At 43.5% G+C, this 26,924-nt stretch overlaps 1 protein-coding gene across 4 annotated transcripts; it reads right to left on the bottom strand.

Annotated features, from left to right (window-relative positions):
- Window positions 1-188: 188 nt before the first annotated feature.
- NUTF2 (nuclear transport factor 2) lies at window positions 189-26,607 on the bottom strand. Of its 4 annotated transcripts, none has more exons than XM_059824814.1 (7): window positions 26,566-26,607; window positions 24,369-24,422; window positions 18,861-18,943; window positions 16,252-16,376; window positions 12,774-12,845; window positions 8,673-8,771; window positions 189-724 (listed from the first exon to the last, which is right to left on the bottom strand). In XM_059824814.1, the coding sequence occupies exons 4-7, from the start codon at window positions 16,348-16,350 to the stop codon at window positions 611-613; spliced, it is 384 nt and encodes a 127-aa protein (XP_059680797.1). In that variant the 5' UTR covers window positions 16,351-16,376; window positions 18,861-18,943; window positions 24,369-24,422; window positions 26,566-26,607; the 3' UTR covers window positions 189-610. The 4 variants fall into 4 exon arrangements, with proteins under 4 accessions (XP_059680797.1, XP_059680798.1, XP_059680799.1 ...); XM_059824815.1 differs by lacking the exon at window positions 26,566-26,607 and adding an exon at window positions 25,772-25,832; XM_059824816.1 differs by lacking the exon at window positions 18,861-18,943.
- Between the last annotated feature and the right edge of the window lie 317 nt (window positions 26,608-26,924).

Genomic DNA, 26,924 nt, shown 5'->3' with positions numbered 1-26,924 from the left:
GCTGAGAGGGAGGGAGAAAGAAGTTGTACGGCCAAAGGCATACCTGAACGGCCTTCATCAGGAAAACGATCAAGTGCTCTTCAGTTTGAGAGTTTTAGGTTTGTAAACATTCCCCAACCAGGCAGACAGAGGGTAGCCAAAGCAAGCGGTACCATTAGTCCACATCCAACTCATTAAAACAATTTAAACTGTTAAGAAAATCTCATGGTTTTATTGTGTAATGTAGCATTGAAACATCTGAACAAATCAGTATCTGGGCTGTACAGGCTGCTGTTCTTTCATTTCTTTGGGTTATAGAGCATCTTGTCAGTACATAAACAACAACCTTTTGCATTATAAATTCTTTCCGAGGCATGCTGGTACAACACAAATTTCTCTTGTCAAATGCAGCTAAGTCTAACTTCCAAACATCATGCACAAGGAACTCATCTAGTGACAATGTAAACTCAGCAGAAGGGCAGGTCACAGGTCTCGCTTGCTCACGCTCTGCAGTGCTGCAGGTTTGTGTATGATATTTGGAATGTTCCGTGAGTGTGAATAATACCAGTAAGAGGAGAGGAGAAAAAACAACAGAAAAAAAAAAAAGCACGGGTGCCTCAGGGATGCCAGCTCAGCCAAAGTTGTGCAATGCTAGCCTGAACATGTCATTGGTGCAAACCCAGGCATCGTTGATGTTCTTTAATAGAAATATCTGGTGGAATCCCATGATAGGGTCTTCATCAGCCTGTAGAAAGAGAGGGAAAAAAAGTTCAAAAAGCTCTTTTTTGAGAAACATATTCCGAAACTCATGATAAGACGACTTAAAAGCTAACATTAACAGTGATGTCACATGCTGTAAGAAGCCTAGTACCTGAAGAGACACTAATGCAACCAGAAGTTCTGTTCCAAGGTGCTTTGCAGAAAAACTCTTAGGGCGCAGTGACACAGAAATCCTGCAAGGGCATCTGAAGTTGGGGCTTTCTGGAAGACTTGCAGACATCTCATTCCAGCAGCTTCACAACAAGGATAAGAGCATGCCTGCCTCAGTGCCGAATCACGAATTTTCTTTGGGCTTTGCCCAGGAACCAAGCGTAAAACAAGGTGTTTCAAAATTACTTTTTAGCTGCTGTACTTTGGATTGATGACAGAAGGGAGTTTCTGTAGAAGTCAGTATCAACAATATTGCCTGAATGATCTAGGTAATGATCTAGGCTTTCGAAAGCTTTCCCAGAGTAGGTACAGCCGGCCAGCGACGTAGTACTTCCCACTTCCACTGTCCAGGAACAGCTCAAAGGGAGGGAATTATCTGCTACAGCTGCGAGGAGATGTTCTAAGCACAGGGATCTTTGCAGCAGTGCCTCAACTCCTGCCTTCGACAATTCATCTAGGTGCGTTACAGTGCCTGCACTGTATTTATTATATTACTACAAAAGGAGAAAATGGTATTAGAGGGAGACTAGTTCTCCCACCTAATGTTTACCAGTCTCCTCAGAGACATCATGCAGGAATTAAAGCCTCAAAATAACATCAATGATTCCCAAATCAGCTGGAAATCACACAATAGGGTTTAATCTGAACAGCACGCAGGACCTAGCTACGAAACAATCTTCTGATACTGACCATAGTGTATTCAATTCAGCATTTTTGGAGGATTTTACACTCTATTCTTTCAGCACATGACTATTCAGCTTCAGAAAAGGGGGGAAATGCATAAAAAAAGCATTGGAAAGCAGCAGCCAGAGGAGCACATGAAACAGACTGTCAAAATGCTGAATGTTTATTCTCAATGCTCTGCTGCTGTCCATCAAGAAAAGCAAGTGAAAAGGTTGAAGAGCAAAGCCGATTACAAAATAAGAAAAAATCTTTACTTAAAAAGTAATATACATGTAAGTGATAAATTGGCTGTGAAAAGTCAGCTTTGAGGAGCAACTTGCTAAGGGCATCAGTTTTACCACAAACCAGCAAGTCTGCCAGAGCACTGGTAGGGTCAGCTGCATGTAAAAGCAGCATTCAAATCTAAAACCACTGCAAGGATTTCCCAGTGACAACTGCCGAGGAAATAAAATGGTGTAGATGAAGTGCAGTTGCAGTAAGTGTATGCTAATCCACAGAAGAAAACCAAAAAGGGCCCTGGATTAGCTATTGCCTCTCAGGAAAATGATACTTTGATGGACAATTTTTTATTTTTATTAAACCACCTCAGAGCTCAACAGCTATCAAGGCAAGCACAGTGTTAGTAGTCATTAGAAAAGCAATAGAGAACCAAAATCATAAGTAAGCAGCTGCATGAGTGCACAGAGAGCACCCACGTATCAAATCCTGCATGCATTTCTTATTGTTTAAAAAATTAAAGTGATACAACAAGGAAAGGCCAGAGAAGGACAAGAAAGATGATCCAGCTACAGGATAGTTTCCTACTGAAGAAAGTAAATTGAGTATGACTCTCTAACTCACAAAAATGATCAGGGTGAGGAGAACGGGCAAGATACTAAATTACTATAAAACCATGAAGGACAAAGTGAATGAGGAAACTACTACAGCCAGAAATTAAGAAGGCAACAAGTGAGGCCAGAAGTATGAGCAAATCCGAGTGTTCAGTAGACGAACGAAGGAAAAAATCCTCCAGCGTGACAAGTGCCAATAAAGTCACTGTTCAACAGGCTGATGAACCGGGCAGCTTTTTCTCACATCAATATACGCCTTCTTTTGCATTAGGCAGAGGCTCCACAGCAATCAGCACAATGTGAACACAAGCAATTACGCTGATTAGACCAGCCGCCCATCTAGTTCATTAGCACATATGACAGCAGTCGTGCCAATTATATCAGGGGAAGTATTACCGTTATTAGATCTGCCCAAAAAAGATGCTTACATATCCATGCTGAAGAGGTGGCCTGTGCACCGAAACCCATGGGTTTATGCCTTTTCTAGCTTTTCCTAGGTATCAAATGTATCTCTTGCATCCTAGTAGAGTCTCACTACTGCTTGATAGTTGGTAGGTTCCTGGATATGAAGGAAATCTTTCAGAAAACTGAGTAGCAGAGAGCTGTACGTTAAAATTCCACATACGACTTTGTAAAGCATCTTATTAATGCTATCCCTTTTGACTAAGTTGGGATGAATTCATATTGGCGTCAACTCCTTTCTAATGGTTTAGTTTAAACCAGTCAGGCAGAATCATTTCAGCTTGAATCGCTTCTAATCAACACTATTAATAAGCATTTAGTATACTCTCAGTTGCCCGATGGTCTCCTCTTCTTAGGTCACTGAGGCATCTATTACAAGTTGCATAAGTAGTTTTCACACCAAATTTGAGCATGTCATTACTGACATGAGTACACTTTAAAAGTATACCTCTGAAAAAAAAAAAGATATCACCACCAGACTAGTTTTACTGTAGGTTTCCTCAACTTCTGATAAGCCTAGCTGCACTGCAGCTCTTAGTGCTTTGGCTTGAGGAGAATTTCCTCCTTTCTTACCCAGTTCAGGACTGGACACATGAAGATTAAGAGAAAAGGGAATTTTTCCCCAAACACTTGCTGCTGTACATATAGCAAATTTCCACGTTGAAGTCACATATTATCGCTTTCTTTATTCCTTTCATGTTATATCTCCACAGCATAGAGGAGCAGTATACTTTAACACCAAGGAAAATCCTAGACTATATTTAAGGCAAATGAAATAATCTATAGTCCGTTCCCAAAATTCTGAATGTGTCCTATTAACATATAGCAAAGACTCACAGATGAGTGACTTGAGATGCTCTAGAAGGCATAGACTAATCCAATCCCATTTTATTTTGGATCTTCATCATGGCTCAGATAACCTCACTGAAACTCTTTACCCTTACTTTCCACTCCAAATTCAGCTATGTCCAACTCAAAATTCGCATTCCAGATGTGAGCCCAGGCTTGAAACACAGGGGCTTTATTTTTCCCCACAAAGCTTTCCTTTATGCAGTTCAAATTATTTCATGATATCTTTGTATTAAAATAAAAATAAAAAAAGTCACAGAATCAGATTGGAAGGATCCTCTGGTTTCCAGTCCAGTCTCATGATCAGCAAGAGCATGGACCACCAGCAGCATTGCATCAGCCACAGCTTTGTCTAGCAGACTCTTCCAAGCCTCCAAGAACAGGCACCATTTCACAGGGTTCCAGCCTTCCAGTGAAAAAAATCTTTCCCTCATGTCCAATCTGAACCTCCCAATTTATGGTTTGCAACCACTGTCCCTTGTTACACTGTCTGGCACCACCAAGAACAGTTTGCTTTCAGGTTGTTGTTAGTACTCAACTACTTTCCAGCTCCACAAGCTCTGGAACACTGGCAATCTTGGCAGCTTTTTGACCTCTTCCAGTTTTTCTACATCCCGTCTGACATGGAGGCTCAAAACTGTAGAAAGTCCTCAGCTCACAGAGCCGTGGGCCACATCAGAGTATTAGACGCAACACTGCTTTGCAATCCAAGTTTAGCTGCACAACTTTTCTCCTCTTGTCTGGTTAGAGACAGTTTTACCCTTTCACTAGCACCCCACAGCAACTGTTCATTGAACTGCAGGCTTGCAGCTCTCCTTATCTCAAAGGAAAGGCTAATTACTTAAGATAGCAGGTCCTTTCAGATGTTAAGCCTCATTTAACAGGCTTTAAGCAATGCTTTAAATGTTCAGCCCACATTACAAAAATATCCAGCGATTTTAATTGCAAATTTCCTTTCCCTTTTAAGACTAGGAAAGGCCGCATAACAGTTAGTTATTCAGATTAATTCTGCAACAATCACTTCAAAATTCACACTCTGGGGGAGAGCCACAGATCTGCCACATTGCTCCCAGAACGTGCAAGCCACAGCCATGCTTCTCAGCCGAGCTGAAGTGACAGAAGAGCGAGAAGAGAGCACTCCTTACTCAACCAGGACAGCGAGGACTGCATGGAAGAAAGGTAAGGCAGAGGGTTAAACGTTGTGGAGGGCTAGCCTGAAGACTTCGTTGGTGCACACCCAGGCACCTTGAAAACTTTTCAACAAAAAGGTTTGGTGGAAGCCTAGAACCTGGTCATCATCTGCCTGAGCATGACAGGAGAAATATGTTACTAGGTGAAGCACACTGAAAATAGTGGGTGACATTCTGGATGATCATTGGCAAAGTAGCATCACGTCAAATGAAACTCGCTGCTAAAGGCTTACACTGATGCTTACTCTTCCTAGTTGAAGCAAGCAAGCATGCACCCAGACAATGAACAGCAATAAAAAATGATAATAGAATTAGAATAAGTGGAGGTATATTTATTTACCTCTACAAAGGGATAAAAAAAATCCATTACTACCTATCCCAACATCCATTAAAGAGGATCTTCCATATGTTTACTTGAAAATATGCTTTTCAATGAAAGTGATTACTGTACTGCTTCTGCCAGCGAGTTAGAGCCTCGCTAGCAACATTCACCCTACTTAGATGCTCTATTATTCTCCAACATCTTCTCCAAGCAGCTGTCGTGTCCGGTCTGCTCAGTGCAGATGATTATTCTGCTGCAAAAGGTGTTGCTTTTTTTTAATTTACAGTTCATACTGGTATTAGCATGCTGGGCTGTAGACTGGAGCAGCACAGAGGCAGATACACATCCTGTCCTTGTCACCAGGCAGTAATGATTTCAGCTGACACCAGTTAAATCCCCCTCCAGCAGGGAGGCCAAAGGCTTAGAACAACCCAAACCTATAGGTTTACTTAAGGCATAATACTCTGATAAAGGAAATGCAGAGTTTGACAGTAATAGTCCTTGACCCCATTATTTCTTCAGAACTATTCTTGTACAGTTAAGAAGAGAGCTGAGGCTTTGTGCCAATTTGGTAGCAGTTCACCCCAGAGTATATGCAGGGAAAGTAGAAGGTTTTTCTGCTTTGTTTCCCCCCCCCCCCCCCCCCCCAAAATCAAACAAGATCAAAATATTATGGTTTAAGGAAGAAATAGAAGATGTGCCCAGCTCACTTAAGAATGAGTTTCCACTGAACTTTGGGGACTAGCAATTCAAGTAACTAAGGCCTCAGAAAATCCATATAAAAATTGTCCCAAGAATGACTTCTTAGAAATGGCATGTTACAGGTATTTCAGCGTTGTTATTATTTCCTTGGATTACTACTAGAAGCATTATGCATGCTCCTTCATCACATAAAACAACGCAAGTTTTGGAAAACTACAGAGGATTCAAAAGCATATGCACTAATTGTACTGGCCTTTGAAGAATTTGGCTCACAGTCCCGTGAAAAGGATAACTGGATAGTGAACAGGAAGCATGGCTTTTCCCTTCAAACCCTGCTACTGATGGTCTTGAAAGTGTCCTTCCTTGTGCAAATTTCTCTACAGTTTTCCTCGAGACCAACAGATGTGAGCCGTGCAGAACAGCCACACTGTTAAGAAGGCAACCTTTAAATAAAATTAAGTATGCCGCTCCATGTTTGCATGTTAAAATGTATCCCGGTCAACTGGAGCTATAGATGAGCCACTTGTTAAAATGCACTAACTGAACCCAGTCGTTCTCAGTTACTGTATTGTATTGAGAACAGCACTGAGATGCATTAAAATGTCTGTCAACACCTATATATTAGCACAAGAAAAAGTATTCTCTACACATGACAACCAGGTTCATGTACTGGCAGAAATGGTTACTATATATGTCACACTACAGACTGTTACTGATTATTTCTTTTGTCCACCTGTGTAAGTATCATACAAGACAGAAGCAAGAAGACAAAGTTCTAAGTTGACTTTGACTTTCTGGACACTTCCTCAGTGAGGAACAGCATTTCCCAGGCATTAAAATGTGCTTTTTAAAGCTAAGACTGGAGACACATACACGTGAAGAGTGGAAAAATGTTGCCTCTCCTACTAAAAATTCACTAACAAGTTGGATTTGATCATGACAATAGGCATACTTTAATCCAGTATGTTCTTTCCAAGTAGCTAGAGACACCATCAAGCGATCCCTGAATTACTCTGAATAACCTCAGCTTGCCAAAATTATTCGTAGGGTAAGAACAGCACAGTAAGAAATACTACTCCAAGCCATGGTATTTACGGAAAGCTCACGGACTGCATCTACAACCCTAATGACCATACTGAAGGATGAGAAAACCCAAAAGCTCCGAGAAAACCCAAAAATCTTTAAGAATTTGATATCTTGCCACAGGATTCAACACAATCGCTGCTGCAAGCTGTGATCTGCTTAATGATTATGCAATAACCTTAAAACCATGGCTGTGCAAAACCAGCTGCAGATGTGACTGACCCAAGACATTAAGTCAAAAAGTCTTGGTCACATCATTGAGCACACCCAAGAGTACAACAGATGAGATCAGCACATCTGACTTCATACCTGTCCTGCAATTCAGTGCTTTCCGTGGCCACGTGTGGCTGTCTTTCCTCAACAGAATGTGTGCAGGCGGGATTGAGCAACAAGAAAGCTGGAATCCAACTTGCAGCTGGGAAGCAGGAGCAACTTTAATGAGAGCCAAAGCTATCTATGTTAGGCTTAGAAGTGGATGCAATACACTGGGAACTGCTCTTCTCAACTGCCCAGCCCAAAACAATTAAGGAGAATAGCTAAGCAAGCAGATTCAAACTTTCAGTCCTATGTTTGCTTAGTTAACAGTACAGTCAGTGGAAGTCTGAATGTTTTGATACTGGAGGTGTCATTCAGAGTTAACAGGAAAAGGAAACCTAACCAGCTATTTTGAAAGAAACTGGGTTCAAGTAACTCTAAAGACTGGATGGCTTTAGAGTCCTGACTTGATTGACAGCATGGCTGGACCAAACCCTGACAAAACTAGCTCTGATAATTTTAACTACTGCTATGTAATTTCACACTTTTTACATAAACACTGCCCACTGTGAGTAAGTTCTGCCCACAGCTGACTTTACATACAGGATATTTTTTGCCGATTCCAGGACAACTTCTTTCCTTGATTAAGTAGTGTAATTAGCTTACAAGTCTGTGGCCCTGGTATATTTAGATCCAATATTTCCTCAAAAGAAAGGAGGCTGGGTAAGTTTACACAGCTCAGTAGTATAATGTAAACAACAATATAATCATACTACAGCCTGAAAAATAGTCTGATTTCTTCACAAGAAGCTGTTTCAACAATAAGCATTTGATCTCAGAGGCAACACTCCCATTGCTGAACCAGTTTTGACTACAGAGGTACTGGACTGCATTGACACCAGAACTGTATTCTTGTGTCCTGTGACAGCAAAGAGAAAACATGGTCTTATGAAGGGTTGTCAGCTAAGAAAAACTGTCTGCTAAATCACAGCTTGATGTGTAAATTACATCAAAGAGCACATTAAACTAGATGTGCTTATGTTGCCCAAGAACACTGTAATGCTTTTAAGTGCAACCGAGGAAGGGGAATACTGATGCTTCTAGAGCCTGTATGATATTTGTATGCACAGTAAAAACCACGGTAGTTTGCTTTGCAGGAACATATGACTGTCAAATTACAGGTGTTTTACCTAGTGCCACTTATCTGAAGGGATGAGCAGTTTCTTGACAGTCTTGAACAGTAGATGGATGACATCCCAATGCAAGCTTACCAGCATTTCTTCCCCACCCAAGAGAGCATTTTAACGTTTTCAGAAATCAGATGATTTAGAATCCTGCAAAAATCTAAGACATAAGCATTTGTTAACCTGTAATGAAAGAGTTTACCTTAAGCTGTCCCACTACCATACTGAGTATACAGCTGTCAGGTGTAGGTTGGTGGTCTTGTGCTGTGATGCTGTGTTGTATTTTTTGGAAAGGGAGGCTCTACAATGAAAAGAAAGTAAAGTAAGAAAGCGTACAGTCATTGCATTATTTAACTTACAAAACAAAGATCAAGTAAATCCAACATTATGAAGTGTTAGACTATTTTGGTAGTACTGCATGGAGAGTTGTTGCAACTCGACGCTACTCAGGCTGGGCTGATCATAACCATTGTGTTTTTCAAGCAGCAAGACATGAAATAATGTCACCATATACAGTAAACAATACCTTCTCCTAGTCTAGTTACACTGCCTGAAGAGCTTCAGATCATCTGTAAGCTGAAAGTTCCTATGATGAAGGCACAAAGCTTCTCTGCTCTGAACAGTGTTAAAAGATTGTACGATCTAATACTTGGGGTTTACCAGACAACTCCAAATTTGTTTTTGTTAAAGTGGCTATGAACAGAAAGGAAACATGGTTGACCCAGAACCAGCGTTCGAGACTTGAAATCCACATATCCACCTTTCCCCTTTCTTCTTCCCTTGATGCTGGTGTAGCCAATGCAAGAATGTCTGGAGTTAAGTGTGCAAGGAACACACCTTGAGAAACACCAGACACCAGGGAGTAAATTCCTCTCTTTCAACTTAGACCACATTCACACGCCAACCGCAGACAACTCCAAGCAGTGAACATCAAGTATCTGGGGGATCTCAGAGTCCTGTCACACAAACACAATTTTGGGACTGTTTTGTCAAAAGTTGCATTAGCACTGGTGGCTTTAGAAGTGGCAGTTCAGCATAGATGGAGCTCTGAGTAACCACATGGCTAATACCCAGAGTCCATGCACTGCACAGGACAGCAGCATGCAGTCATTCAAACCTCAGGTTGTACTTCGATGCCTTTGCTTCATTTCCCTGATGTTCCCAAAACATGTACTTTGACAAGTTCTGCATTTCCCTCTAGTAGGAAGAGCCTGAAAGACTTCCTAGAAGGCCTAGGTACAAGAACAGGAGACCCGAGACCTACTGTCAAAGATGGGAAGTACAGGCTTGGCCCTTCAAGCGTAAGGCTTCAGGAAGAATACCAGAAATCGAAATCTTTGGATAATAGAGAACACAAACTGTGGAAGGATCAGGACCTGGGGAAGCAAAGGAAGTGTACAGAGCAGCCGTCTAATCACAGGGGGACACTATTCAAGGATGCTGTAGTAAAGCCTGATGTGTTTCCTCTTGGCTGGGAAACCAATCCCAACCTACCGTGAACTGCAAAGTGAGCCAACTGGTTTGTACCATGGAATAGACATCCAGTAACAAACAAAAAAATTCAGAGCATCTTTTCTGAACTACTAGCAGAATATTTTCCAGAGTCACCATCCCAAACTTGAATGTGCACGCACAGCCTGCACAAGCACAGGCTGGGACATTGCACACCCTTCCTTTGAGAAAAAGAGTACTATGAAATCTGGTCCCAACTCAGCACAACAGCTTCTTGCTGAATGAGCCCTGCAAGAAAAGTCTCTTGAAAAGGCAGAGAGGTGAAGGGGAATGAATGTGGTTTTATCCAGAACCCAGCTTCCCGTGTGACAAGATGCCAGTGAGAGGTGAGACTGGGGAGAGAAGACAGGGAGGAAGGAAAGGCTTCAGAATCAAGAGCCCCACAAAAAGGTGACAAGGAACCAAAGACAAGGCGGGGTAAGATGGTGCCTGTTTCAAGTACCTGATTGTCCCCTTCAGAGAAAAGGACCCCCATGGCTGGCCAGCTGAGTGAGCTATTCCTCATGTGATACAGTGGGGGAAATTCCACTGGAAAAAGTAGGGTCAGCAGATAGGAAAGATCACTGATTTTTAGGACAGAGAGAAGCTACCTCAAAAGGATGGTTGCTTATGAGCATCCATCTGTACCAAAGAGAAGCATTTCCTGAGATGAACAGTATAATAAAAGCAACTAACAAGTGAGAAGTCACACAACAATGAAAGCTTTTAGTGTCCTCTGACTCTAAAACTTGTCTAGGCTTTCACTATCAAAACCGTGGAATCCTCCTTGAAGTCAGGTAGGAGAAATTCTGCAAGAATAAAGTCAAGCAGCTTAAACTCACTCCTGGCAACAACTGGCAACAAAGCTTCCTGTCCCAGCTTCCTCCTTGGTCCAGGAGGCTCACAGAACTACAGGATTATCTCAAATGCTCAATGTAAATCAGGCTGCCCCCTTATTAGGGCCGTCACTCTATTTGAAACAACTCCCAAGTCCAGCACCAATTAAGACAGAAGGAACAAGTGTCAACTCCCACTCTGTAACAAGGGACAGGCGCACCAGTGCTGGCAAAGCAATGTCTTTACAACCTTGCCCTACTGCATTAGCATCATTTGACAAAGCAGGTTGAAAAGGTGCCATAGTGTTGCTGTTACACAGCAGAGAACTTGCTGTAAAAGAAAATCCTGCCCCTTGGCACTTACACTGATTAGTCAGCCAGGCACTGAAGAACACAAGACTGCAGAAGTGCAAAAGAATTTCAGCGTCAAACTTCCAGTGATCTGCTCAACTGACTAAGAAGCTCCAGAAGCACAAACAGAGTAGGTGAGTACATTAAGTTGAAACAGCAAACAGAGCCCAAGTAGCTCAGTGCTGACAGAGGCATGCTGAAAGGCATTAGAGTCAGGGTAAGTTGCTACAGCCCCATAACGAGCCATGGCAGTGGAAGGGCATGGAATAATTGTAATGCATTTCTTCCTTACTGTAAGGAGATGGATATAAGTCAGAAAAACTTCCCCTGAGGCGAAGCAGCATGCCTTCACTCACCAAGCAAGACTGTGCAGCAGGCACATGAATCCAGAAAGTCCAGCTGGCACCACAGACAGGGAAGGTAAAGATGAGTAAGGCTCTGGTGGGAAAGGGGCCGATCTGCACTGGGCCAGATCCAAGGCAGCGCCTGAGATGCCGTGGCCAAGCAAATGCTTAGCTGGTTGGGTATCTAAATGGCTGCTAGCCCAGAAGTCTAAAGAACACTGAGTACACAAACAAGCAACTCTGGAGCTTGAGTATCTCCTCATCTAGAAGGGAGCAGTTGCAAGCTGTGCTATTCTGAGGTGCGTGGCCTTCCCAAAGACAACGCAGGCGCCTAAAACATAGATCCAAGGGCTAACCTCAGCCTTCACAGTTAAAGATGTCTTGGATGAAAGCAGTGATTCCAAAACACAGGAGCAGTAGCTGTACAACGAGACAAGCATCCAAGTTACAAAGATTTTTCTTATCTATGCATAATAAAAATGGCCTGAAACAGTGTATTATTCTGTCTGATACACCATGCTCCAAGTAGAATGTCCAAGGACCTAAACCATGCCCTCCACATATCTTGAAAGAGAAACAAACTTTCTAGTTTCCTGACAGCTTATAAGCACATCCAGTTTTATAACAGAAGCATGGATTTACCCAAAAGGTAAAACTTCTTGGAGTTTAACTAAATGAACATGGAGAGAGTTTCAGTCTCTATACAGTAAGAAATGCTTTCCTTGCACTTGATGAAGAGGAAACACTGGTTTCAAAGTCCTGAACAATAACTGGTTCAGTCCTGAACAAATGCTGCATTGAGGGTAAGTCAGGTTCTCCACCACAGAATTTATTTGCAGTTTATGTACCAGAAAACAAATTGTTCCTTGCAATAACATGTTTAACCTCTGTCGTAGGCAGATCCAAATAACAGGTTTGCTATTGCTACTTCCTTGACGTGCTTTAACAAAAAAAAAAATACCTTTCATTCCTCTAGGTCACGCAGTCAGCTTATAAACTATACTTTTTTAAAAATAAATCAATAATGACAAATGCAATTGCAGTCACAAAGTAACCTTGCAAACTAACAGAGTCAATTAACATTCCACCATTAGAGCCACCAACGGAACACCCCACTACATAGTATTAAATCACACGTAACATTTTTGAAGACCAAAAGTTGGAAGCACAAGTCCCACGTTCCAGAGTTTTCAACTGCTTAAGTAGAAATCAAATTTTCAGAAGCAATTAATTTAGTCTTCAGAACTGTCTCCCAAAACATCCGGTGTGGATTAGACTTACAGAGAGTTTTTCAACAATAGCTGCTTTGCCCTGGAACTGCTGTCCTTCCCACGTAAGGCATGATGCATCAATCTGAGGGGAAAAGAAAAAAAATTAATCAACCCGCTTAGGTAACCCTTAAGCAATCCTGGTAAGAGACTTTGTTTATTTAGCATATATCCTTAGAATCTAGCTATTTGGAAACTACCTCAAAGGGAGATGGAAAGAAGGCACAAAGAGTAACTGAAAAAGTTTGGAATAATCAGCTAGAAATTAAGTAGATAAAATTTCGTTATGATGATACTACTAGCAAAAACAGTTCCTGCCTCTGGATCAAAGTTAGCTTTCAGAAGAAAATCTAAAAGATGCCTCAAAAAAAAAAAATATCCTATGAACACAAAGTCAAGCATGTAGAGAAACAAAAATATACGAAGAAATCTGACAAGATGAGTTGCACCACCAGTTTTTTTTCCTCTCAGGTACTGATTTGCATATCCTCCCCACACCCAGAAAAGTAGAACGTTCCTCTAAAGGTTTTCTAACAGACTGCCCTGTGTGGCATGAAGTGATTGAGGTGCTGCAGCCTACCAGCACTTCCAGTATATGAGGGAGGGCATTCTGAGCATGCTATGTCAGGGGCAACAGCAACAGGCAAGAAGCTTTCTATTCAGCTTAGGACACTGTCTAAACCAGAATCACAATATCCTATTGTTGACATAGCTTTGCCTTCTCAAATCCAGTTTTAAACCTTGGCAAACAGACCATTTAAATTGGTTTCCACGGAGCTCAAAGCCTGCCTGCTGCTATCTCCAAAAAGCAGCCTCACCCTATAGCTGATAGCCCAAGTTCTCGTGCACCCTACCACAGATGGCCACTCCTTCCACCTTTTTGAGTTTAAATACCTCCAGGAACATGATTCCCAGCTCTTTTCCATCCAGTCTTCAACTCCCACTGAAGCTCTGAACGTCTCAGCAGAAAATGGCAGATTCCAAAGAACTCCACTTATATGCTCTCTGGTAGATTTTCCAGGCCCTGTTTTTGACCCACAGCAAATCAAAAAGCCACTTCTTTCAGCCACGCATACTGTGCTGAACCTGCACAACAGTCACAACCACTCTAAAAAAGCTTCTGGTCCTCCATGTATCATCAGAAGGAACTATACAGTGCAGCAAGAGCCACAAGAACAAAGAAAAGGACCAGGGGCAACAGCACAAAGCATTTCAGGGTCACAGATGCAACCAAAAGCAGTATGAAGAGCCCCTGATTACAGCCTCCTCTTGAGTTTGGACTCGTTCCTTTTAGGAGGAAGTAGACTTAGACTGCGGAATTTAAAGTCACACAGCAAGTCACCTGGCTGACATCACTTGCATCTTACACGACATCAACCCCTGACGTTGGTAACTCAAGAAACCAGGTGATGGTACCAGGGAATGAAGCTATGCTCTCAAGCATTCAAATTACAGCCTTCAAATATGGAAAGCCACAAAAGCAGAGGGGACCCAGAACCTGCCGTACTGAATCCACTTCAGCAATCAGCAGGTGAGCACGCAGTGGTGCAGGACCCTCCTGATGTTTCAAAGAGCAGCAGAGGACACAGATTAAGTCGGTGAGGAAACAGGATCTTCCTGAAACACATTACAACTTCACATTGTACCTAACTAGTGTCCACCTGCCCCTCTGCTATAGGTTACCTCCACAGCCTACTGCTGTATCAACAATCTGGGAGCAACTGCTTCAAGAAGGAAAAGCAAACCCTCCTCTATCCCAAAAGCCCTGCAGATGAGAAAACAGCATAAAAATAAGAAAACATTTCATTGTAAGTAGCCACACACCCAAAGCAGAGGGAAGAAGTAGCTACAGCATTTTCCTGCAAAACAACTGCGGGGGGGATAACTGTAAAACAAGTCTTTGACTTTGTGCTCCAACTCACGTAACTCAAGCAATTCATAGCAAAAGTGACTGGTCCAGATCCCTACCTGGAATAGGTGACAAAAGCTCAATTGACTTGGATTACACCACTAAAGGAGAAGAACTGAACCTTGCGGTGGAAGTAGCAGTACAGGAATGCAAAACAAATCCAAGAGCTCCCTGCTGCGTTCCTGCATGCTATAAAATTTGTTTGCTCCCACAGGGTCTCAGGAGGCAAAAAGCTCATCAGTAGAAGTGCATTTCGGCAGAACCTCTTCTAATTTGGCCGACTTTGGTGTATTTTAGCCACACAAAACAGGATCCCTTCCTCCATAGTTTAGGGACTCCACAAAACAATACACATCAGTGACCTGCATAACAGCTCTCCTGACTACATTTGCATAGGCATCTCCATTGAATGATGAAAGGCAGAAAGACCCTAAGGGTAGAAAAAGCCCAGGAGTCCATTGTGTGGAAGGCCATGCTTCCAGGAATTTAAATTACCAGTCTTCTGAGGACTGAATGTATTTTGGTAATAACATGACAGAAACTGCTAAGTGCCTGCATATTTAGAGCTGTGGATTGAACACAGGCGACTTGTTTTTCTTGCTTTATAGGCTCTCTGTACACAGCTTCTTGGCAAAAATAAGGCTACAATCTAGCAGGCAGCAAATAGACAACAATCCAAAGAGCAAACGCTATCAGTGCTGGTGGATGCTGCTCAGGTATAAGGAGGGGTGTCAGAATGGTGTTCGTGCAACAGTTTCAATCCTCAAGAGCTTGGTGAAGCTTCAAACAATTAATCCAGCAGATGAAAAACAGGTCAGAAAAACAGGATATGCTACTAGAAGACTTGTAAGACTTGAGTGTCTTGCTGAAACGCCTCAGCCACCCAGCAGCATTCCTCACCACCAGTAATCAACTCCACACACAGAGCACTTTGCCCGTTCTGGAGGAGTCTTCCCCCAAAAAACTAAAAGCTGATCTTCCTTGGGTTTGTTAGTTACAGTCTTTAATTTTGGAAGCCAAATCTACTTTGCCCCAAATAAGGAGCAAAGATAAAAACCTAATTTTTGAAGAAATTTAAACTTTAATAAAGTCTAAATATTTAAAGTGGATTCAAAATTTTAAATCTATTTTAACGTTCTGAGGATTAATACAGCATGAGATCCAAGAAACACCTGCAAGAACTGCTAAACACTGAGTAGGACTTAAACTACATCCCACTTAAGAGGCATCCAAGCAAATCCACGCCTGTAAATAATGGCAAACTAAGGCTATCATATTTGTTTTTACAGAGAATTTCATCACAGGATCATCACCAACCCCCTTCCACTACAAGCCACTGCCTACAGCCAACCAGGGGTTTTATGAGTCTGCCTGCCTATAGATAAGGCAGACAAAGCTCAAAATAGAAGTGAAATGTAAAAGAAATGCAATAAATAAAAGTTGAGTAAGTGTGATTGCACTGACTGACATCCTGGAGTCAGGATGAAACCCGCTATCCCACCCTTGTATTCCCACACATCAAAACAGAGAAACCTAGACAGATAATGGGACAAAGCCCCAGCCCCTTTTTGCAGATACTTACATATATTGCTCCTAACTGAGTCCTGTCTGCATCAAAAAGCTGGTAGTAATGTTGTACAAAGCTGGACCCAATCTGCTCCCAGATAGGCTTGTCTCCCATTCTGAATCCTCACCTAAAGCCAGTGACTGTAAAACAAACAAACAAAAAATCATCAGAAAGAACAATCACATAAATAAGCATAGCACTCGGCTTGAATATTAAGCATCAGTAAACACAGATCCTCTCAGCTGGCCAGAATTTTTCTTTAGAAGTAGGACAAATCTCACCTCTGTATCCTAGCCTTTTGTAAATAAAAATCTTGGATACCAAATGGTTTAATTTCTTATTATAGCATTTGGTGATTTCTAGAGCTATTTCAGTGTGAGGTCACAACTCGCATATGAAAGTGGAGAACAAGAACAAAACTGAGCAAGTGTTGCCACCTTATATTCACATACTTCAAAAATTACACCATCTGAAGAAGTTGGCAAGCGCTTGCTATTTCGACTTGATCTCATTTACTGTAAATAACTGACGTGTTAATATGGATTGTCTGCAAGTGGCTTACACCAACTGATTTATCTATTCAGCTCCTCAGGTATTTCACCATCGACAGGCCAGTCTAAGGAAGAGTGTCCTTTCAATGGTACACAACAGGAGTTAATTCACTAGTTCTTTGCTTAACACAAGCTTACTTTCCTCTTCTATCCTGTCACTAAGTTCTGAAGTACACTCAACGTTTATCTTTGAACCTGTAGCAATTTCAAGATACAAACCATGATTTTTCACAGTGGTGAGAATCTGCAGTTCCCAGTGAAGGTACTGGAAGCCCAGAGGCATCACACACTTCTGAACGTGAGTCCCCCTATTTTAGAGGGATCAAACATACAGCATGTGCAGCAGCTCACACAGACCCAGTCTAGAAACCATCATGCACTATCAGTACAGATGACTGCTTTACCATGCCATTAAATTTTTCAAAAAAGCAAATTCATTTTTTCTTTATCCTGATATCTCTCTGAAAGACTGAAGAATTGTGCTAAAAGTCAAAACACAACAATGCCGTGCTCAAAACCCACTACATTACATTTTAAGATCCAAGTTTACTTCAAGCAAGCTACATTACACTTGCTAAACGTCAAGATCTGTCAGCCACCAGTCCCTCTTTGCAATCCCTGACCAGGAACCCTTGAGCTACAGGTCTGTATTGCACTGCGAGTCTGGAAGGCATCTAAGGCGTGAAATTCTGTTTTAGAACACAGGACATAACAGTTATTTTGGCTTCCTTTAGAGGTCAATTACTCACACACCTGTTTAAGATTTGACAAATTCCTAAGAGAAGCAAAAACCATATTCATGAGATCTCCACAGCAAGTATTACCAGGCCTAGCTTCCTGTGCACAGTCAGATAAGAAAGCTCTTTTCATATTTTAGGCCTTTGATTGAGCTTTACTCATACAAATGGGAACTGAAATGGGCTCAAACCCTAGGCCAGAAGTTTTGAGGTTACACAAATTTGGCGAGACTTACAGAAGCGCAAATATCTTTTATTGGATCAATGGCGTAACAGGAGGTAGCACACAAGTTTTCAGGGTGGTAAATTCAACTACCCAAGTAAAATATCAACCAAGAACAATTGCTAGTGCTTAGAGACCGAGTCTACTTGAGGGAGAAAATGGTTGGCAACTGTGGAGCAGAGAATGTGACAGCACAGAGGGCTGGCAAGGTGGTGGTTCTCCCTGCTGAGAAAGGGATGTTTTGTAGCCTGTGAAAAGAAGAGGTTCAGCGGGAGGAACTTTGGTTGTGACAGTGAACCACAAAAGCATGCCACCTTTGCTCCACTAATACTTGCAACACATGACTCAGTCTGAAGGAGTTTTACCCAGTCTGGTCACTCCTCTAGGAAAACAGATCACAAATTAAAAATCCATCCAAGTACAACAACTTTAAAAAACAACACACACACCCTGAACAACTTAAACTTACTTCTTTACAAGAGAAAAAGTTGTATTGATTGCACATCCACAATTGCCACATACCAGCCTAACCTGGAGCAGATGTAGAAATCAAACAACTTCAGCCTGTATTAAAGGATTTTATGTTGAAAGAAAACCACCCTAAAACCATCACACCAACTCCCTGGAAACTTTACTGAGGGATGCCCATCCTGCTGTTAGGGAGGACTCTCATGCCTTGCTTGGAAAACCAGAAGTTCTAGTATTTAGTTTTGAAGTCTGCTGTTTCCATTTCATACCTGCAGGTACCTCGAGGTGTGTAGCTTGGGATGGCTGCGGTGGAGTCAACAATCAGTCCAAGGGAAAAATCACTTCTGTTCACTTTTTATGGATCATGATAGCTTCAGCTTCAAGCCATGAACTCACATCACTATCAGATATCCTTCCTAAACATTCAAGTGCAAATCTAGTTGACAGTATCTATTTTAAACAGACACGCATCTAACATTGAGGTGAAGTAGTGAACAGCAAAAAACCGCCAGCTTATTCTCCTGAAGCTATAGCTACTATTGCTAAATTACTTTTTTACACACACACACACAATGTGTATTCACCCTTAACAGCTCACTGTACCATCATACCAACCCAAGATCAAGCTGTATGCTAGCACCGCACCTTGTTTAGACCCAGAGGCTTTCAGCTCCTCAAGGTACAACAGCCTTGCTCAAGCACCAGATGCCTTCTGTTCAATCCTGAAACTGCAAGAAAGCCTTTGAGACTGCAAGAAATTAAGGAATTTGTTTTTTCAATACAGAAAGTAGTATTATGGTTTCTAAAATTAAAAATTAGTATGCTAGCTTGCTATCTCCTTCTAAAAAAAAGTATTTGTATTTTGGCAGGTAAAATACCATTAAACAACAAAAAAATCAGTATAAATTTGACCAGTTATAATGTTGATTTTGGCAGAAGTGAAAACCAAACTGAAAAAAATGCTGCTGAAATGAATGATCCTTGATTAATTTTGTTGTTGTTACAACCTTGCTCTTTTTCCTGTGCCATTCATATATGGTTTTGCTGAACACTCTCACTCTCCCTGGAAAGGTTTTTTATTTTCCTTTTCTGATTTGTCACCTTTTCCTCCCTGCTGTCTTATGTTTTCTGCCTGTCATCACAGACGTAAGAAGCTTAGAGATGTACCTAAAGAAAGAACAAGATAGGAATGATCTTCAGTATCATCAAGACTACTCCCTTTCAGTGAGATACCATCCATGTAAGATTGTATTGATACATTTATCAGGCTGTTTTAACGAGATAAATGTAATATAAAAAGCTTTTAAGATCTATTCCAAAGCTAGGAAGAACGCACACGTTCTGGTGTTGTCAAACACCAGGACAACACAGCTGTGCCTCAGAGCCGTCCAGCGAAATGTATCTATGGTTCACTCAAAGTTTGGATGGAGGCAAGAATATTCAGTTAATATTAAGCCAGATAAAAGAAGTTTCAATAAGCTAGAAAGCACCTAAGATGTGGCACACCTGTCCTTTTAAAGGCACCTGCTGAAAGTTACCACTGTGTAAGTGCGTTATTGGATATTCTGCCTTAATTCCCCACGGAAAAGGAGACAGTTTCCTTAAGCTAATTAATTTTCCGTCTTTTGTCACTTCCAACCAAACTTACCTTATCGCATCCACTTAAGAACATGACAACCCATTTGATTAACAGCTTTTTTGCAGAAGCACAGCAGCAAAGCAGAGCTACCAACACGGAGTGTAATACTTTAACTCACATTACTCAATTTTTTGGAATCTGCTCATATTAGAGAATTTATCCCCACCTCAAATACCACCCAGCAGGCAGTGCTTAAGCTGAAACCCAATACAGTGCACAAAAGCTGCAGCCGCCCGCAACTCTCTCTTCAACAGGTATACACTGACACTGCAGAACTGGGATCGCTGCTCCACAGGGGACTTTTCCTCACTGACGTCTAAATCAAATTTTCCAACACCTTTGCCAGGCCGCACACTGACACATCCTCCAGTGTAAACGCCGGCCCTCTGCACATCTCTCGCCACGCTTCCTACAGCTCTCATCCTACACGGCACCGTGGTATCCCCAGTACCCTCATCCCACTGCCACTGCTGCACAGCGCCTTGGGGTACAGAGCATCCCTGAATGCACAGCAAAGCTCTTGTGTTCAGCATCCCGCAGCACGGGAGAGGGAATTCATACCCTGAACCATGCAGAACTTCCTAGTTCCCCACGGCACCAGGGGAACCATGTCCTACATGCAGTCACAGACCCTCCACATCAACAGGACGTCCATAGGGCCCCACAATCCCGGCAGCCCAGCCCACACAGTCTATACTGCCCAGTGCTTTTCTTGCTGCTCGTCCTTCCCAAATCGTCCAAGGCTACACTACACCCTGAAGCCTCTCTCCGCGCTTTCCCCACAGGCTCCTCCAGTTTATGTCCTATGCCACCAGCCATGCTGGTCCACAAGGGAGACGACTGCCTGAATTAAGTTCCCCTCATCTGCTTTGGCACGTGGCAGATGGCACCAATATCCTGTGAAGATAACGCCAAGAAGGAAAGAAAGGTATGAGACAGAGGAGGACTCGAAGAGAAAGGAGCCTTCACATCAGCCATGAGTGACCTTGAATTAGACTATGTTACGCTAGCCGCAGGCAACAAATTTTCTGTCCACAAAATCCAGAAACACAGAATCTGTCCCATTGCCTGTCACAGCTTAGGTGTTCCTACCTACACGCATCCCTCTTCCTTCTCTGCCTCAACTCTGGGCGTGAGAGATCAGCACAAACACAACAATCTGACCATTACTCCTGGGGGGAGCACAGTCCTTAAAAGACCCATTTCTGCAAAAGGTCAGGATGAAACCTCTTCCCGTTGCTTCCTTCAACAAACAAGAAACCACCAAACAGCCTGGAGACGATTCTCTGTCAGCACACTGCAGCACAAAGTCTGTCTTTCTGCTCAAGCGGCATCACCAGAGCTACTCGGAGGTGCAACTTGAGGAAAAGCCACCTTTTTACTTTGCAAAAGTAGAGTCACCTGCCGACAGACAAATAAACAGATCATTTTTGCTGAAACATGTAAGCACCAGTGACTTTTGGAGCAGGTGGGCCACCGGCACATCTCTGCAGTATGAAGAAAGACCAAATAATTGTTTCAACCAGCAGCTGCGTTTGCTGCATTATCAGACCCGGACCTATGTAAGCTTACTGCTGTCAATTTAAAAAATTAAGACTTTTTGAATTCAAGCATGGCACTTCTGTAAGAATCCTACATTTTCTGAAAACGTCAACAAAAACTAGTACGAGAAATAGTGAAGTATAATGTAAATTGCTAAAGAAAACAAAGGTGGTCTCCCAGGGATTGCTACAGTTAAAAAGCAAGCTGTATTCAAAGAATCAATGAACATCCATCACAGGCAAATAAGCTCAATAAAGACTTTGTGATCTGCAGAACATCAAGAGAGAAAACACAGAGTTTAAAGAGGAAAAAACCTCCAACCAATACATTCTAACATGCTGGTGGAGAAAAAAATTGCCATCTATTACCCAGTTATGGCTACACTTATTCCGTAAGTAATCATAAATAAACCATGCTCCCTGGATATTAAAGCTGGCCCTACGCACAACTGCACTGAAGTTAAACTCTTAAGATTGAATTCAAGCTTGGTTTCTGGAAGAGTTGAAAAATCAGTGTAACAAGAGAACATCAATGTTCCCTTTAAATTGGTGCTATTGGTCTAGGGGTACACGCCAATCCATGGCAAACATGATTTAGACCATCAGTTGCTGCACCCTTCACTACTGATTAACAAGAGTAAGTAAGGACAACGAAAGAGCTCTCAGTTGTTTCAGTTCCTGTTACTCGTGCAATTTCTACCATGCATGTATTTTTGATCCCTCATTTAAAAGAGTGAGCGGTCTTTAGACTGCAGTAAAAAGAGAAAAAGAAAGGCAACAAACAGTTTTTAGGCTATTTTTCCTTCAATCTCTTTTCTGTTGCTGCTAAAGCTTACAAAGACAGGAGTGTCTCCTGCACACACTTTCTAGGAACACAATGGAACCAGCATCACAGGACCGGTTAATCCTCTCTCAAACAGATCATCTATTCAGCTACACCAAGAATCACTTGATAACAGATCATCTTCCTTTAGCAAAGGCACACACTCAACAGAAGAAACTATGCAGATTACCACAGAATAATTCAGGTTGTAAAGGACCTCCTCCAGCTCAAAGCAGGGTCAGCCAGGAGATCAGACCAGGTTGCCCGGGCCTTTATCCACTTTGATCCCCAGAAGCTCTGATGACGGAGACTACAGAACCTCTGTGGACAACCTGTTCCAACACTCGACCGTCCTCGTGCAGAGGGCAGCTCTCCCGTTCCAATTTACACCCCTTGTCTCCGGTACTCCCACCAAGCACCCCTGTGAAAAGCCTGGCTCCATTTTCCTGATAATGGCCTGACAGATACCGAAGGCTAGGATTAAGCCCCGCTCAAGCCGTCTCTTCTCTAGGCTAAACAAGCCCGGGCCAGGCAGAATGCACATTAACACAAGGGCGATGAAATACTGGAACTTACTCGGGGACGTCATACATCAGTCATTTACCTTAAACACACTGTACCTCTTTCTGAGAAATTCCAATTTAGTGGTCAATCTTCCTCCCTTTGAAAACCTACGAAATTTCCAATTGAAGAGCAAACTCAGGCATTCAGAGACTGAAAGAAAGAAGTGCTTCCCTTAGGTATCTTCATGATCACCTCCACAGTAGCTGACTGATCCGTAGAGGTTAACGATCTGAAAATTACTGCTCCAGGCCAATCAGAAATTATTGATTTCAACACAGACCTTCACTAGTAATTGCTATGGGCTGCGCTGTGCAAGAAATCACATTATTCTAAATACGCTTTCAGATCTAAAAATAATTAAAGTCTAGATATGTGAACAGTGGAAGGATGGAAAAGGAGAAAGGGAAAGAAAGAGTGACAAGACGCAGACTGCTTCCTTCCAAAAAATAGGGAAAATAAATTGACTTTCCCCTTGTCAGTCTTTTTATTCCTCTACTCCAACTTCATTAAAACAAATTAATGCAGGAATTATGCTAATCTGAAGTATATTTTTCTGGTTACAGACGTCAGCAAGTACAAGTCCACTAGTAAATAAGACACATGGGGAAGACTCTGGAAAAGCTTTCACTGTGCCTACAGCTTGATGCTCATCCTGTCTGCGACCTGACAACCCAAGAGAGTCACAAGGAGTCAGCCAAGATGATTCTCAAATATACAGACATATATTATATTACATATAATTGGATAGGAAGACATAATGTTTTGTTGTTAAACAATAGCCACAATGCTACACATCTGGCATTTTTTCCACGGTATTCTTGCTGCCATCCAAAAACTGAATTCAAGTTTACAAGGCTGAAGTCATGTCTCTTTTCCCCAGGATGAACCCAAGACTGCTCAGTTTTCAAGCGACAGAGAAGGTACTGTGGGGCAGGAGGGGGAGGAACTGCTGCACCACATTTTTCTTTATCTTATAGGCACGGGAACGTAACATTTAGTCTCCAAGAAACAGCAGAAGATACTTCTATCTATCCCTCTCTATCATGACAGCTATTTCAGGTTAAGAGAAAATTAAGAACTGATTTTTAAGTTACAGAAGCAAAGAGGTCATATTTTAGTTATAACCTATTTTCCTCTACCAACTCATTACTTAAAAATTAACCATGTTTGTCCATGAACTCAGCAGCAAAACAGTATTATTTATTCCAAATAGAACTTCTACCAACAACTGCAATTTGACCCTTGCAAGTTTTCTTGTGGTTCACAACTGAAGTTTGGCACATTTGAAAACAGTCGCTGGTTTATGTTTGTCAAAGTAGCCAGTTGTGTAAATGACGGTCCTGAATTAGATAGCACAAAGGGAGTCACCCCTAAAAACATAACTCTAGGCACCTTGGTGCAGAGCTAAATGCGAGAGGACCGAGATAACATTGCTATTTTGCATTATATTAGCCCATAATTTTAGGTTTAGCCACAGCATTCCTCTATTATCGATTGGCAGCATTCAAAATATGGAAAATTTTCTCCAGCGTGCTTTATGTTCCACAAGCTTTTCATGTGTGTAAGCAAGGCTTGTTATACCTCACCTCTGTATGATTGGTCTCAAATCTTTGGTTGAGCTCCAAGTTTCCAAAATATACCTGAAAAAAAGAGAGTCACTGAAAACTTTTCCTATGGTATCTACCTAACCATCTTACACTTCCAAACCCACACATTTTCCCCCCTGCTTTGCTTCCTTTTTCCCCCCCTGCAACACACAATAGCCCTGCTTCCAGAAACATGGCATATAAGCGCACAAACTGGTCATGTACAAACATGAACGTCAAAACTGTCTGTGATGCCACAAAATTCAGGAGTTTTAAAACAACCGAAAGAAATCATGCTTACAAATGTTACCAGCTATTAGTATACATCGCAGTCCTTACACAAAACATACTCCACACCACCGCTACCTAGACAATCCTATTATTAATGACAGAGACAAAAAAAACCTCAGCAGAGAGAACCACAGAAAGTTGTTACCATTCACATTTTTCTAAAGAACTGAACAGACACAGATGTTAAAGCAAATGGATTTCAAATCATTTACCGAATAACTTGCAACCTTTTAGGGAGGAACATGAAATAATAACTAGGGCCCCAGTGCGAAAATAGTTAAATAGTCCAAAAGCGAGCCAAGGTATCATTGTACTTTAAATTAGTTTATGTTTTTCACCAATAATGATACTATATACAGTAATTTCTCTAATTCTACGTGGAGATACATGAAATGCCTTTTTTGTTGCTGCCAAAAGAAAACTTTTGACACCACACACAAACACCGAAAGCATTGCTTGAACACAACTCCTCCCAGAGAAGGAGAAATCAAAAAGTACCAACTTGAGAAAGCAGCTGATTCAGCAATCAGATTTAATTTTCAAGCAACAGTTCTGCAAGTGATTCCTATTCCTCTTCCAGCATTTGCCTGGGCTTTGTTCCCGTTCGACTGCAATACAATGTATATGCCAGAAATCCAACTCTAAAATACACATTGACACTGGAAGTGATGGACTTCAAATGAGAACGAACAGCTGAAGTATTACTACAGGCTGCCTTAGACAGGGGGTTAAATTTCAATTGTAAGAACAGCATCTTGGGGACTTAATGTCTTCAGAAAGCTATCGCATATTAACAAAACACAACACACGCTCCTTGCTACTGTAAATTTTTGCAGGTTTTGATTGTTTTTAAAGCTAAAAAGTGACAACAGCTATAGAGGTGGAAGCGAAAAGTCATCTCTTGGAGAATCACACTGGAAATCGGCAACTCAAAGGAAGAAACTAGACGGCTACAGCAGATCACTGAGCACACACGCTTTGCTAGCTTTGCTCCAACGAAGCTCGAACCTTTCGTTTCCTACGTGACAAAGTAATTCAACCACGTCAGATTAACTTCAGTCCTCACGCAACCTTCTGGCAGGACGGTAATACAGTGAGAACATCGAAGATACTGGAGGCAGAAAGCATACTCGAGTACATCTCCTTTCACACCAGGCAAACCACCTCCTTGCAGTTTTGGCTGTGAGAGTTCATCCCCCCATCCCTCCTCCCTGCGGTACCGAGCCACCGCGGAGCAAGGCAGACGGCTCGGTGCCTCGGAGAAGTCCCGGTGCCTCGGTGCACCCCCAAGCAAAGCCTTGAGCACGCCCGAGCGGGGACAGCCCTCCCGGGAAGAGCCGGCTCCCGCCGCAGGCGGGGTTCGCCGGTGCTCCCGCCAGGCCGAGGAGCAGCTCCCACCTCCCGACTGCCCACCGGCCCCCGGGATCCGCTCCCGCAGCCTGCGGCCCGGCCTCACGCCGGCGGAGGCCCCTCACTCCCGGAGGAGCCGGGCCGGGGGCCTTCCACCCGCCCCAGCCCACCACACCCCCCCGCCCGCCCGCGGGGCCCCGCCGAGCCGCGCCCGGCTCCCCCAGCCCCGGGCAGAGCCGCCGCCGGCGGCTCGGCTCCCCCAGCCGGTAAGCGCGGGCGCCGGGCCCCGGCCGCCGCCCCTCGGGGACGGCGCTGCCGGCGCCTCAAAGACGGGGAAGGTCAGGGCGGCTCCGGCCGCCGGCTCCCGCCCAGCCCGGCCCGGCCCGGCCCGCGGCTGCCGGCAGCGCCCCGCGGCGGGGCTGGGGCCGGACCACGGGGCCGCGGCCGGCGAGCGCGGGGTGGGGCGGCGCCATGTGCCGGCCCGCGGGCGGCCGGGGCCGGGCCCCCTCCCGCCGCCCCGCCGGGGGCCCGCCGCCGCCCCGCCCCCCGCACTCACCCCGCGGCTCCCACTATGGCGGCGGCGGCGGCGGCACCGTGCGCGGCGCGAACCCCCTCAGCCTCTCTCGCCCGCGCTCCCCGCCCCGCCCCGCCTCGCCCCGCCCCGGCAGCCCCGCCCCGCGGCACGCCGGGACAGCGAGTCCCGCTGGCCGCCGGAGCGCGCGCTGGGAGGGGCGTGGAGGACTACAACTCCCGACGTGCCCCGCGCCGCCGCCCGCGGTGGCTCATTTGAATGAAGGGAAGGGGACCGCGCGTCGCTGGCCCCGCAGGCGGTGCCCCGGAGCACTGTGGGATAGTGGCGGAGCGCGGAGGGGCGGGGGAGGGGGAAGGCGCGCATCCGCCCCCGCCTCAGCGGGG

Source organism: Gavia stellata, chromosome 15 (genome assembly GCF_030936135.1).
Source record: "Gavia stellata isolate bGavSte3 chromosome 15, bGavSte3.hap2, whole genome shotgun sequence".
NCBI lineage: Eukaryota > Metazoa > Chordata > Aves > Gaviiformes > Gaviidae > Gavia > Gavia stellata.
This window is presented reverse-complemented; position numbering and strand designations above follow the sequence as displayed.